General features: G+C 45.8%; 1 protein-coding gene across 6 annotated transcripts in view; it reads right to left on the bottom strand.

The window, feature by feature from the left end:
- hectd1 (HECT domain containing 1) overlaps window positions 1-14,090 on the bottom strand; it is a 28,217-nt gene that overhangs the window by 6,655 nt on the left and 7,472 nt on the right. For 2 of the 6 annotated variants that reach the window (XM_010892939.5, XM_010892940.5), the window contains exons 11-31: window positions 13,903-14,041; window positions 13,235-13,405; window positions 12,480-12,702; window positions 11,255-11,518; window positions 10,919-10,995; window positions 10,423-10,557; window positions 9,941-10,087; window positions 9,720-9,814; window positions 9,527-9,632; window positions 9,282-9,416; window positions 8,972-9,111; window positions 8,536-8,859; window positions 8,268-8,434; window positions 7,174-7,350; window positions 4,463-5,293; window positions 2,753-2,974; window positions 2,334-2,512; window positions 1,891-2,047; window positions 1,520-1,742; window positions 1,368-1,422; window positions 913-1,095 (exon numbers count right to left, since the gene is read on the bottom strand). In XM_010892939.5, coding sequence (XP_010891241.4) covers window positions 913-1,095; window positions 1,368-1,422; window positions 1,520-1,742; window positions 1,891-2,047; window positions 2,334-2,512; window positions 2,753-2,974; window positions 4,463-5,293; window positions 7,174-7,350; window positions 8,268-8,434; window positions 8,536-8,859; window positions 8,972-9,111; window positions 9,282-9,416; window positions 9,527-9,632; window positions 9,720-9,814; window positions 9,941-10,087; window positions 10,423-10,557; window positions 10,919-10,995; window positions 11,255-11,518; window positions 12,480-12,702; window positions 13,235-13,405; window positions 13,903-14,041 — 4,150 coding nt within the window. The remainder of the gene's footprint in view (window positions 1-912; window positions 1,096-1,367; window positions 1,423-1,519; window positions 1,743-1,890; window positions 2,048-2,333; window positions 2,513-2,752; window positions 2,975-4,462; window positions 5,294-7,173; window positions 7,351-8,267; window positions 8,435-8,535; window positions 8,860-8,971; window positions 9,112-9,281; window positions 9,417-9,526; window positions 9,633-9,719; window positions 9,815-9,940; window positions 10,088-10,422; window positions 10,558-10,918; window positions 10,996-11,254; window positions 11,519-12,479; window positions 12,703-13,234; window positions 13,406-13,902; window positions 14,042-14,090) is intronic. The other 4 variants (XM_010892941.5, XM_010892942.5, XM_010892944.5 and 1 more) reach the window with 4 other exon arrangements.

The raw sequence follows: 14,090 nt of genomic DNA, 5'->3' as shown, positions 1-14,090 counted from the left end.
AGATATATTTGTGATTGTTTAGGCTGTGTATTAGAAGACTAGCTGCTATTGGTCACAACGCTCAATCCTTTTCTTCCAATGGAAGATTGCCTAAACGCACAAGGTTACATGATTAAATGTTACATATTTAACAAGTTTAAATTTGTAACTGGATTGAATAGTTATGAAGTGAAGGTCCCTCGCTTCAATGACTTAGCCCCTCGCTTCAACACTAGTCTGTACAACAGTGGTTCGCAGTGCGGCATCTCAGAACGCACAACTCTTGGCACGCCATCACCAAAACTGGACAACTGAGAAATCCATAGCCTGGTCGAACAAATCCTTGTTCAGTTTACTTGAGTGTTCTGCACAGTCACTAGACCCAATGAATGTAATGAGATGGAAAAGTTTTCACAACATGAATGTTCTGCTGTCCAATCTGCACCAACTGCATAATGCCACCAGCACGGACCAACATCCCTGTGGAACATTTCTGACATCTTGTTAAATCCAGGCCCCAAATACTTCAGGCTGTTCTAGAGGCCAAGGGGACCGACTAGGTACTGCAAAGTTGTTTCTTAATAAACTGCCCACTGGTTGTAACTCTTCTGCAAATGTGTTTACAGTTGAAGCTCATTCTTAGCTTAGAAAATAAAGATCCAAGGGGCAGCACTTTCCTTTGGTTTAGTTAGCTTAACTTTGCAGTGGCGATTTAAAGAAAACCATGAATAAGATTTCCTTCATGCCAATTGACTCCTTTCAGGGTGAGGAACCATCTGACATCATGATGTAAAACAGTAAACTAATCCTTCACAAGAACAGCAACAACTGTCTAAGACAAGAGACAGTCAAGCAAGGAGGAAAACAACATGTCAAAACAGTGAAGGGAAAAATATATATATATACACACGACATTTTGGTGCCGTTCTATACCTTGTATGCAGCTATGAGCTGAGAACAATTTCTGTTTTTCCTAATACTTTTATTTGTGCCGGTTAATTTCCAGTGGCGCAGGAAAGATGAGTCTGCATTCTTCTGCATGTAGGTTATCAAGTGATTCTTTGGTAATTCATCAGTGCCAAGGTATTGTCCCACATGCTCTACAGACCAGCAACCCTACAACAGGAAGAACCAAATGTTGGTCTTCCCTGATTGTAAAGTCTCAAGGCAAATAGACATGCATTACAGTAGGTTGGTTTAACCACTAGAGGCCGTGCAGTTACTCTAGCTACATTATCAATAGTAGGGCTTTCAGTAAGTCTCCTTGCTGCTTTAAAGGTTAATGAGGTAGGTCTGGCTATCTATCCAGCTACAACATTTGAAAACAGCCACAGAAATTCACAGCCAAGATTTCAATGGGAAGGAAAGTCTAAAGGGATGTCAATTACCATCTTTCCGTTGTCCTTCTCTTTGTCCGAATCCTTCATTTCTCTGTACATTATCCTGCAAAACAGTGCAAACAAGTCCAAACATTATTCCAGCCAAAGTTCCGTTTTTGCTTCATCCTAATAAGAGAAACAACCACCATGGAGTCACTTACGTATACGTAGGCTCCCAGATCCGCCGCAGTTTATCGGACTTGATGCTGCCGTTGCAGGAGAGCTGCAGGAGCTTCTGGACGTAGTAGAAGATCGTACCCTTGTAGTTGGAGAGAGGTAGTTCAACTTCTCGGGTGGTTCCAAGTCCTGCCACTTTGAGGATGAGGGCTAGGTGGGGGGAGGGGGCACGCTCCACCTCTTCCTGGACCTCGGAGCGAGGGGTACCTGCCAGGACAAGGAGAAGCCAGGGGGAAGAGCAGCATGTCATGTGTGTTGAAGACTTGACAAGTATTTCTTCTAGTGACCTTACACAAACCACGACCGACGTTACAAATATTGAACTGAATACAGTCCCTGGTCTGTCTGTCTGTACCTGGGGGAGGAATCTCCAGATCAGTGGTCTGCTGGACATTGGTCCGGCCTGGTCTGGGGTCAAAAGCCGGGACTAAAGCAGAAAACTGGCGTTTGAGGACAAAATCATCATCCCAGGTTCTGCGCCGGCCCCCTTTGGTTTCATACTCTTCCTCTTCCTGTTAAAGCATGACATGTACAACAGCCCTAAGTTCTCTTGGAGGGGCTGCAAGGTATTAGACAACAGAAGTAACATGCGACACAGACTGAACAGGCAAAACAAACATTCATAAAAAAAATAATAAAGATACGGTCACATACAGCCACACACTTTGCATTCACAGTCCACAAGGATTTGCAGATAATTAAAAACAAGGAAGGTTTTCAGGCAATAACTTGGATAAAGGGGTGCAAACATGCAGTCGACAAGTACAGTATATAAAGAGAAACTGCAACAAATTTTACCCTATTAAAATGAATGTGGAAACCAAGGTTTACCCTGGACCGTACCAGAACTTCCTCATACTCCTGGTCTTCCTGATTGTCATCCTCGTTCTCGTCATCATCATCGTCCGGCTCAGGCAGATCCTCCTCGTCGTCTAACTCAGCCAATAGAGTGTTAGCGCGACAGCTGTCCAGGAAGTCTGCAGGGAGAGAAGTGCGCGGGTGTGACGTGACACTAGGAACCACCAATAACATCAGACGGAACAACCGCTGGCCCAATGAGAGAGTTGACACACATTACACGTCAACACGGAAGTGAGGCGCTCGAGACCTGTGGGCTTTCTCTCTTCAAGAAGCTGAGGAGTAGTTAAGGAGGACAGACGTGTAACATACGGAGAAATAATTATAAGAATAATAAAGGACATCTAGTAGTAGCCTACCATATAAGGAGAACTCAGCCTCCTGACCAGTGTCGGACTCGCTACTCGTAGAGGTCAGGCTGGTGGTCAGAGTGTTACTGAGCAACTGGCCAACCGACAAACCTGTGGTTGCCGTGGCTACGTTATTGCTGCTGGTTACTATGGATGTGGACATTGTAACAGTTGAGGTGGTACCAGTGGTTGTGAGGTTAGGAAAGCTCTGCGCACCCATGAGAGGAGAAGCTGCAACCAAACAAAAAAACAAAAACAAAACAACAATACAATAATGCGATTAGTCTCCACACAAAAAACAAAGCAGGTATTATTTGACTGATTGCAGTTAAAACTGAATGCTGCTTGAGACTCCACCTCTACACATGCACATCACTTTTAGTTAGCATCTTACGACCACTCAGTTTAAAACATTTTATGTTGTTTTAAAGGTCAACATTGCAAAACAATTCCACACATTTATACAGCTTTTTAAAAGTGACAAAAATGTCAGATAAAAAACCCCCCAAAAAAAGGAAATGCCAATAACAAGACTGTGCAAAGCAAAACAAGTATTTTTGGTAATGTGTTTGATTGTCTACGGTTTAACTGAATAGCGTAATATTACAGCAAAGTAAACACACAAAGTTTCAGTAATTCAACAGAAGCCAGTAAATATTCTTCTTGGCTAGACGACGGAATGTTCGGTACATTGCCTTTGTGTGACGATTAACAGTCAGATTAGTAATCATATTATAAATATTAAACATTCTTTAAAAAAAGTTAACTTTGATTTTTAAACTAATTTAATTCCAAGCACAAGCATAATATTGATTACAACTCCAAGGTAAAAAAAAAAAGGTTTGACCTAGATTCATGTTTGGGGGATATTCCGCTTACCCGGAGTAGATTATGAAGGCCCATGGTGTCAAGAAGCCATTATTTATCTTCATTCCAGCCTGGGATTAGCATTATTAGCATCGTCAAAATTCATGAATTGAAACACTTCAAAATTAATTTAGTTATCTGCTGGGCTAGCATAAATTCTTTGAATATAATAGCCAGCATAATTTGGTGACTTCAAACTGGCACTATGCAAAGTATTTTCTGTAACCACCACACAGCTTCTGTCATTTGGCAAAAAGTTAATTGGTAGCTATCCGTTTGGTCAAAAATGAGATTTATATATATTTTTTGAGGAATATAACATTGACAGGTTCTTAATTTGAAGTTTTCTGGAGTAGGTTTCCACCTGAAATGCAGCTGTTGTGGCTCGGGACACAGAGCTTCAATTCATGAATTTGGACTACGCTAATAATGGTAATTCCAGACTGGGACACATGAATAATGGCTTGTTTGGAAAAACGACTCCACAGCCCTTCAATAACAACTCAGGGTAAACGGAATCTCACCTGTAATATGAATATAGGTCCCTTTAATGGAAACATTTTGTAACTGAATACTGTAAAAGCTTGTGTGACCAAATCTCAAACCCAAGTTACAAGGCTCCTAAAAGAGACTCCACTCATTCTTTTGATCCCCGTCCCTAACAGGCCTTTGTGTTTCTTGCCAAGCCATCACCGTGACTAAGAATTTGGTCTAAAATGTACATGCCTGTTAAAATAACAAAAGACAATGACGTCCAACGAGCAAGCGGGGAGACGTCTCTCCATGTACACAGAGGAGAGACGAAGGCTGCGCACGTCCTCGGCCAGCGGGCGGCACAGGCTAAATACTCACTGGCGGTGCTCATGACGTTTCGTCCCAGGGTGTTAGTGTTGTTGTCACTACTGCTGCGGCTGAGGTTCATGTTGTTGGTGGCGTTGGTGCGAGACATGTTCGGGGCCCTCCTCACAAACGACTCCATTAGACTGGCCTCCCGTGACGACAGGTTGGGCACACTGGCGCTGGAGCTCATGGGAGCGCCGGCTGCCAGCAGGGAGCTGACGGACAGGCGGGCGCTGGCCACAGAACAGAGGGGCCTCTGTGAGGCCGCCTCCTTGCCGGACGACTCGGACACCGAGCTGACGTCGGGCGAGCTGACGCTGACCAGTCCCATGGAGATGGCCGCCGCGTCCGCCGCCGCTTGTCTCTCGGCGCCCGCTTTGCGCTCGCCGCCCTCGTCGGCGGTTAACGTGCTGGTGCTGGAGGCGGAGCCGGCCTCGGCCGAGGACAGCACCACGACGGGGTCCTGGCCCTCAGCCCCGGGGGCTCCGCCGCTGACCCCCAGTAGCACCCCTTGCTCCAGCAGGCACTCGGCCCGCCGCTCTAACTTGGTGGAGCTGAGACTGATATCGCTGCTGCTCGCCACGCTACACACCGAGCTGCTGCTGCCCTTGCGGCTGGACGAGCCGGCGCCGGCAGCCGAGGAGGAGCCGCCCTTGTCCGGACAGTTATTTTTCACCAGGCTGCTCCAGGACTGCGCTGTGCCTGAAACAGTGGATGAGACAGGTTTGGGTGACGGCGCAGACTCAGGGTCGTACCCTGGCGCAAGCTTCAGGTCAAATTTTCCTTCAGCACCCATACGATAAGAGTTTGAGCCACCGGCATCCCAGGTGACATCAATCCAGCCTGGAAAGGGATATGAATGTGGTGAGACCCAGCAGAGAGCAGACAGCAAGTCAGCAAGTCAAGACAGCAGCTCTGTTCAACGCTGGACCAGATTACTTTATACATGACAGCAATATTGTCAACAGGAGCGGCCGAATACAGCTTCAGACTAGACATGCAACAATGTCATTCAGCTATGCTACGCAGCTGCACTAAAGCTGCTAGTCAGTATTTTTCATATTTGGCAAAGTAGTTAAACCAATAGTATTTATAACGTAGTCTTAATGAAACTGTATGGTCGATAAGTCTGGTCCAGGTGAAGCAATGAGATAGAAATCATGAGTTACAGAAAATGACAAAGCAAAAGTAGAATTTTGCAAAGGCAAAGCTAAAAGCCACTTAAGGAAAAGGAACCGAAGAATATTTTTGGTAACGTAAATATAATACAGTTGCAATGGAGTCACTTCAGGGCTGGCAAATTGTGACATCAACATGCTCTTAGCTGATTGATGGAGACAATAAAAAATAAAAATGAAAACATGGCTTCCTAAGAGATCCAAATGAAGCCACAGAGGAAATGTTTGTACAAGTACAGTATGAAAAGGTTACCTGGTAAGTTGGGGGAGAGGGGGGAGGTTTGCACTTCAAATTAGCAAACTAATAACAGAAATTGTATAATTGGTAGTGACAGTTGGCAGGTTTAGTGAAATATGGAAATGATCATGGGAGGAGTTTTAAAATACGCTTGGGAGACAGAGGCAGTGCAATCCTTTTCACACCCTTGTATTTAAAGCTAGAATCCACAATCAATACATGAAAATCTAATATTTAATAATTTAAGATTAATTATATACCCACTGCTTACTGAATAATACATAAACTTTGCGTTAAAATATCAGAATCTAAAATATTAACTTTCTTTAATGCTTGAAACAAACAAAGTATAGCTTCAAAACATGGCCTCAGTGGGATATTTCAAATCTCTTTTGACAAAAACTGAGGCAGGGTGACCCTTTGTAATTAAGGACTCCAGCTTTAATGATGGGGAGATTAAAGGAAAGATGAACACTGCATACCGCAATCAAGTCACCCAGTAGTCAGCCTCTGAACCTAACAAAGAATATTATTCATCCTTCACTAACAAAGCACAGCCTTAGTTCCCAAAGTGTATGAACAGAAATATGAACTTAGCAAGAAAACAAAACAAAAAAAAAGGTCCAGTGTGAGGTCAGACAGAGAAGAAGTTTGGAAAAAAGCAGCCTTAAATTGGAAAGCGGGGGGGGGCTGCACCATTTAAAAAATGTGTAGTGCTCACAAACCGCCCATCGAATGCCTTATATAGACATTTTCTGATCAAGATTATAGAACATGTTACGTAAGCACAAACAACATAAGGACAGAACTGCTGGATGACATCTGACTCCCCCCTCTATACTTTACTACTGGAGTTCAAAACCAGATCTGGGTGAAGGAACTAAAAGGCTCTTCAAAGCATGCAAATGCACTTGATGTTCACAATTTGTTTTTTATGGTCTACCATATCTGTGTCAATGACTCCATTGTTACTCGTTTCATTTTTTGCATCAAATGTTCGATCGTCATAGTTTCTTGGCCCGAATTCTCTGAATACTAATTAGAAGAACCCTTACGTTCTACACGAGACGCTGGGGTGACGTTTGGGTTTGCTCCGGTATAAAGCTCAGCATTATGTTCTGCTTTTAGCACTGTAAACATGCATCGCCGCATCAGCCTCTCTAGAAAATGTTCTTAACAATCCCTTTTTCAGATAAAAACAAAAGCTTTCTATGAGTGCTGTGAGCGACGGGCTGGGTATTGGTTCAGTTCCGCGTGCAGAGGTGCCATTTTAGTTCCGTGCGCTCAGGGCGGCAGTCGAGGCTCACCGTTATGGGCCTCCCCAGTCACCGTGCCCTCTCCTGCTGGGCTACCGTCCTGGTCTCGCCACTTCCAGTCGATGCCCCGGACCACGCGGGCCCCCGGCACAATGTACTTCATCACCTGGGTGCGGAACAGACGCCTCTGACGGCGCAGGTTGGCCTCAGCCTCTTTCACCGCTTTACCTGAAGGGGGTGGGAGGAAGAGAAGAGACCGCTCAAGAGACAAGTCAATCAATGTAGGATTGTATTTCAGTATATAGCTAGTTATGTTGGCAACAGAACACGTTTTTAAATGCCCACCGGCCTCTAGTTGCTTTACAACGGCCAGGTTTTGGTGAAGAAAAAAAAAAAGAATACAGCAATCACACTTTCGCTCCTACTGTTTAAAACAATAGTTTTCAATCTCCTCTGGGAACCCCAGACATCCCACATCTTAGCGGTAGCCCTGAACTAGCAGAGCAGATTCACTAATCAAAGGCTTGAGGATTAGTAGACCTGTTGAATCGGGTGTGCTAGCTCAGGAGTAGTTGAAATACCCGGACCAGCCGGGGTTCCCTCAGGAGAGGTTTGGAAACCACTGGTTTAGAGTCTACTGAAAACAGGTAAGAGGAGGCGGGACAGAAAGCAGAAACTTAAACCAGAACAACCACCTCGACACTAGTTCTGACTGACTCATCAGTGCTCGTCACATCAACAGATTATTAGAGGTGCTTGTAGGGCTATAAGTAATGACTATTTGGTAAATCAAGTATTGTATCAATCATTCTGAAGATATCTGTGTAAAATAATTACAATAAAACTGAAAGGCCTTCAAAAAAAACACAAGATAGCAGTTTTTAGTAGGTAAGGAAATAACCTGACATATGCTCAGTACCAGAACAACCTTTTCTTTAATGTAAAATCCCTCATCTTCCACTGTAGGAATTGGGTTAATGTATAACATGGTCCGGCGAATCTTTGCCTGCTGAGGTGAACATTGCCCAGCCAAAAGATGGCACTTCAGGAAAGCATTGCTTCTTGTCCCCAAAGAACAAGCAAAGTTGGCAGGGACAAACTCTCCACACAAAAGAAACCTGGGGAGGAACCAGGCGCCACCTTACCCAACTGGTCTTCACACACCCCGCTGACGGTTCCATATATCTCCAGGCCTGACAGGGACAGGTAGTGAGTCTGGCCGCTGGCGTTCTTCCCCATCTGCTTGATGCGGATGTGTCTCCAGCCCTGCTTCTCCTCTCTGGAGGGGTCAAGAGGCCAGGTGGCTGTGGACCTAGACCAGAGAGCTCACGGTCAGAACCTCCATGACAGAAGGGCACTTGAAGACCGGATGCTGCCTTAAGGGCCACCCCGGCCGGGACAGGCCTTACGTACCCTGGTTCGTTGAGGCTGCAGTCGTCCACGTGTGTGTAGAGGCTCATCCAGTTCTGTCCGTCTTTGGACACCTGGAACACCCAGTTCCTGAGGGCGGAGCGGCCGTAGCCACGGGCGTGGCGCAGGGTGTAGGCCGATGGGATGACCCAGAGGCCCAGGTCAATGGCGAACCAGGCGTTCTTGTCATCGTTGGTGTGGCAGTTGAGAGCGGAGCTGTCCCGACTCAGGATGTCCTCCAGACGGCCGTAGGGGAGGTTACGACCCTCGGAAGAGGTCACTACTACCAGGCCATAGGCGGCCGGGTTCACCCACTCGTAGGCAGTCCTGGAGCAAACACACTGGTTTAAATCACGGTTCTTCCCTAAATACTTTATCTCGCAATGAAAAGTGTTGAACTAAATGTCTCCTCGCATAACGACAACGGGAGGAGACTTACTTCGCATTGGTGCCGATCCAGTAGACTATTCCGTTCTCGTCAAAGTCGTGCTGGTGCCGGAAAGTGAAGGTCTGTCCCTCTCTCAGCTTCCTGACGAAGATGAAGGAGGATCGGTCAAAGTCGTACCACTGCTTGGCCACCTGGGGGAGACAGAAGAGGCTAAGACATGCCTGACATAATGGTCAACAATGTTCAAGTCACCTGACATCCCAAATAAACCGCTATTCCATGTTCAAGGAAACTTGATCCTGTCAGACATGTAGAACAGGCAGACTGTGAGACAGGGTTTAAGCGGGGCGGGGGCTCATACCATCTTCAGGAGGTACTGCTCCAGAGACTCCACAGTGGCCAGGGGTTCCATCTTCAGCATGCGCCCAGTGCGGTCGATCAGCGCCGTCTCCCCGGGGGCTCGCTCCAGACGGAAGCGCAGCCTCCTTGTCAGAATCTAACATGTATTTGCAAAAGGATCGTCCTGTTAGTTTTACTGGACCTAACGGACAAACCGGTAGCATGAACAGAGTAAAGACTGTCCGGCACCAATGAGGAGAGACTCGCCTGCAGGTTGTAGGTGGAGCCTGGTGTGTCGTACAGGTGCAGAGGCAGCCGCTCGATAGACTCCAGGACGGCTAGTAGTTTGCGGATTAAGGCAACTGCTGGTCGGCTAAATGGGATAAGAACACGAGATGAGCCACGGACGGGATGGTATCTACAATGAATCTCCACAAACCATGTCGGAAATATTTATTACCTTTCGTCGTCTTCGTTTTCACTGAATGCGGTTTTAAATACATTTATTCTTTCCATTAATGGCTTACAATCGTGTTTCATGTCAAGTTCCACACTCTGGAAAAAGGAAACAACACGAATTAAGCAGTTTGACAAATCTGCAGCCTTACTCAGTGTACTACTTTTGAAAAAGGGTGCCATTTGGGCCTCATTTGAAATCCTTCAGCCACACAACCGACTTACATTATTAAGGACTGTGAAAAGTGCTTGGACTAGACCACTGCTGCACATTTCATATGGGGAGATCGTGTTCTCATCCTTGAGAACAACAATCAAGTTCTCCAGAGCAGTTTTCATCAGGTCCCTCCATGTGTTTTCTCCTTCGATACACTGCAACAGACAGGGAAACAGTCAAACCAAGAGAAAAAAAAATTCAACAAATAGAGTCACAATCTCTCTTCAGTCTATTATGATCACCAGTGGCGTCGTTAGGCCCGGATCTCAAATTGACCAAAATAATAAAAACAAAATAGCACCTGATCTATTCATCTAGATTTCCGATCATGCATTATGACAATGCAGATCCAAGCAACACCTCTGGTGATCACAGTGACTTGACTGAAATGACTTCCCATAAAGTTGGAGTTGATATGAATGTGAGCGTTGTTCAGAGGGGTTATTTATCCTCAGGTCATCTGACTTGGATATGCATTGGGTGGGAGAACCTGTCTGTTGGTGTGCAGTTCCCACGCTGACTCCAGCTGGGTGGCAATGTTCCTCAGAGTGACCACCACTCCCCTGGGCATGCTCTCCACCGCCTTGAAGTGGTCGTCATACAGGTCTCGAGCCATGGTCTTCACCTACATTAATGATGAACATGTTAGCGGACGCTCCCACCCAGTGTGGCTTAACATCTGTGTATTCAGCCAAGCATTATATGACAGTGGAGGAAGACTGATAAAAGCACTAGAGCAAATGGGCAAAAACAGTGTCCAGGATGAATAACAGATCCACTATTCATTCAGCTTTTAGAGTGATAACATGGGAACGTGTTCCAAAGCAAATAGACCGTGGGTCTCCCTGGGACAATAGACACGTCGGGCGTTATCTTTTCATTCTGGGACAGGGGCACAGGCTTAAAAGAAACTCACAAAAACACTGGAAAACACTAAACAGGGAGGAACAGACTGACGTCACTATAAAAAAACAGTAAACATCCACCTTTTGTTTTGTTTTCTCCAATTTGGATTTGAGCTTCCTTCCTCTCTTTCCAGTCCAGCCCGTCACAAACTCTGACCCTGTATAACAAAACAACAACAGAAGGGCAACGATTACAAATATTCCCATCTAATGCAATGGAGGCAAAGCGGAATTTGATAGCTTTCCCCTGGCTATTTTAGTAAAGCAGATTTAACCACCCAATAAACAGGTTTCTAATTTATTTATACATATGCAACTTTGAACACACAACTCACTTATTTAACAAATGGTACTTAATTCATGCTTTACTTCATTTGGTAGTTAAGTACACATGTACATGCACTGAAAAGGACTCGCCTAGTGAGGTTTCGGCGGTGAAGGAGTGCTTGGTGCCCCGGTTGGATTCAAACACAAAGCCAGGCAGATCCTCCTTGAGGATGGTGGCCTGCTGACCGTCAGAGTTGTGGATGGCTATCTCTCCCTCCTTCAGGCAGGTCAGAGACCAGTTCCCCACAGTCAGCTTGGTAGGACCCAGGGATGACAGGATGGGCTGGCTGGCCGTCACATGCTTCACCTGGCTCCGGGCACGTTGTAACTTCTCCAGAAACTCACTACGACTCTCTGAGCCGGTTGGAAAAAGAAATACATGTAAAAAAAAATAAAAATAGATGACGTTGGTGCATTAAAGGATTTGAAACTGTTCCATGTTGGTTGAGGTCACCACTAGAATAATGCTATTGACTCGTTATAAAAGCACGTACAGTGCCTTGGGAAAGTATTCACAGCGTTTCACTTCCACTACATTTAGTTGTGTCATAGAGTAGATTTATTATCGACTACATTTATTGTTTGCCATCAATCTACACACAATATCCCATAACAAAAGCCTAAAGCACATTTTGCAATGTACATAAGTATTCAGAACTTTGTTGGAGCGATCACAACTTCAAGACATCTTATACTTAGGAGTGGCTTCTGTCTAGCAACGTTGCCATAAAGGCCTGATTGACAGAGTGCTTCAGAAATGTTGCCGTGTCCTCCCCATTTGGGCCAAGCAGGCCTGATAGTGACCACTGGGTTGTCGTCAACACCCTGATCAAGGCCTTAGTACTTAGTTTGGCTGATAGTCAGCTCTAGGAAAAATCCTGGTGGTTCCAAGCTTATCCCATTTCTAAAAATGCTTTCTACAATTTTTATAACCTTCCCCAGATATATGGGGGAGTTCCTAAAACGTCACGTGTCGGTTTGGCTTGGTGTTTGTTCAGAGGCACATAAGTGTGGAACCGGTGTGTGTTTCTAAATCACGTCCTTGAGTTGACTTTGCCACAGGTGGACTCGCATCACAGGAGGCACCGGAGCTCAATGTGGAGAATCCTGGCAAAGGGTCTGAACCAATGACATCTCATTTTTCTACTTCCAGCAAATGAGCATTTCCAAACGTGTTTCCCCTTTGATACAATGGGGCGTTGCCTGTAGATGAACCGCAGACGTGGAGAACGTGAAGGAGACCCAACAGTTTCCAAAGGAACGGCACGAGCGGAGGAAGCTTATTTGAGCTGTGAGTGTCCCCTGGGGAGAGTACCTGAGCTGTCGGAGCCTCCCTCGGGGCTGCCGCTGGAGTACATGGTGGCCAGCTTCCCGTCCAGGATGAAGCGGAACCACCCGTTGGAGCCGTTGGAGAGCTCCAGGGCTGCAGCGTCGCTCCAGATGTACAGGCAGTCCCTCCCCCTGATGATGGACCAGTCACGCCAGTGGTAGGGCTTCCCCTGCTGCACCTCCTTGGCATCCTCCTGGGGCTCATCCTCCTGGGCGGGGGGGAGACAGCACAACAGAAGGGCTGGGAATCGCAATGGAGCTCAACATTATCAGTTACTTTCCAGTGACATTTCCCCATCTCTACAAGAGTTATCGGTCTGAGAGCGGGAAGAGACTGAGGGAGATGAGCAAACTGCTTTGGAAGTACTGTGGATTATTCTGATGGTGCAGTGTGGATTGAGGACATTTACTGTGAATTATTGACATATGCAAGAACCATCTACTGGCTGACTTGGCAATGTGGAGAGCACAGCTTAAATAAATATTAGCAAACAAACAGATTTTGGGATTTAAGAAATGATTTCAATAGTTAAAAAAAGAGAACTGCACGACATACCACTATCAACATTTTACACCTCCCCTACAGAACAGTCACATGTCGCGGACGCTGTTTATCAGTGATATTACAGACTTCAATAATGCATCTTTGTAAAGCACTCATCATTACACAATCAAGCCGCAAAGCTCCAGAGGGGAATTAGCATTGCATCTTTTGCCTGCATTGCAGGGTTCCAGGCTCACCTTCTCTGGTTTAGACTCCTCCTCATTCTCGTCGTCTGAGGTGGGCCCGGCCAGAGTGGAAACCTTGTTGATAACCCCCAGTCGAGCCAGCTGGTCCAGGAAAACGTCTCCTCCCTTGTCCACCAGGTCTCTGATAATCTGCAGCGCCAGCAGGTGGCCATCATCGTCATCCTGTGGAGGAAGAGATGAAGACAGAGCCAAGTCATCCTCCAGGCACACTGGATGAAACCTGGTTGAACTAGACAACTCCGCATGTATCAGATGAATGCTGGAACACATACACAGACATTGTAGATTTAACTATCCTTTAGGGGACCATACAAAAACAGGTTTTCCTATTTAAAATCCTAAACATTTCGAACCCAATTGCCTATGATTTGGGGACCGTGGTCAAAACAAATTGAGGAGAGGGTTTCTCCTGGAAGAGGATTACCTAGATTCGAACCCATGCAGCAGTTTAGACCACTGGATGACAGCAAGTCAACAATTTCAACTATTCTAACCCCAATTGTAACTTTTACCTTAAACTTCAACCCTTTGTTGAAAACAAGACATTAGGTCAACATTTTCAGAAAAGGGCATTTTTGCCAATCCTGCTGATATTGTTGCTACTCACAAATAGATGAAATCCAACCTACACATCCAAAATCAGTCATGTATTGCCATACCTCCTGATCCAGTACAGTGGCGGTGATCTCCACCAGCACAGTGGGCAGGTTGTGACCAGCGTCAGAGTCACACACCTCCTTTAGCAGAATCTCAGAGCTGTAGTGGATCATTTTCCTGATCAGAGCCAGACTAGCTTTCCTGGGGAGGGAACGGGCAGGCCTCAATGTATTTGCATACACAATAGTTA

The sequence above is a fragment of the Esox lucius genome, chromosome 15 (assembly GCF_011004845.1).
Source record: "Esox lucius isolate fEsoLuc1 chromosome 15, fEsoLuc1.pri, whole genome shotgun sequence".
In the NCBI taxonomy this organism is placed as follows: Eukaryota; Metazoa; Chordata; class Actinopteri; order Esociformes; family Esocidae; genus Esox; species Esox lucius.
The sequence above is the reverse complement of the archived record's forward strand: the minus strand, read 5'-3'. Positions and strand labels throughout refer to the sequence as shown.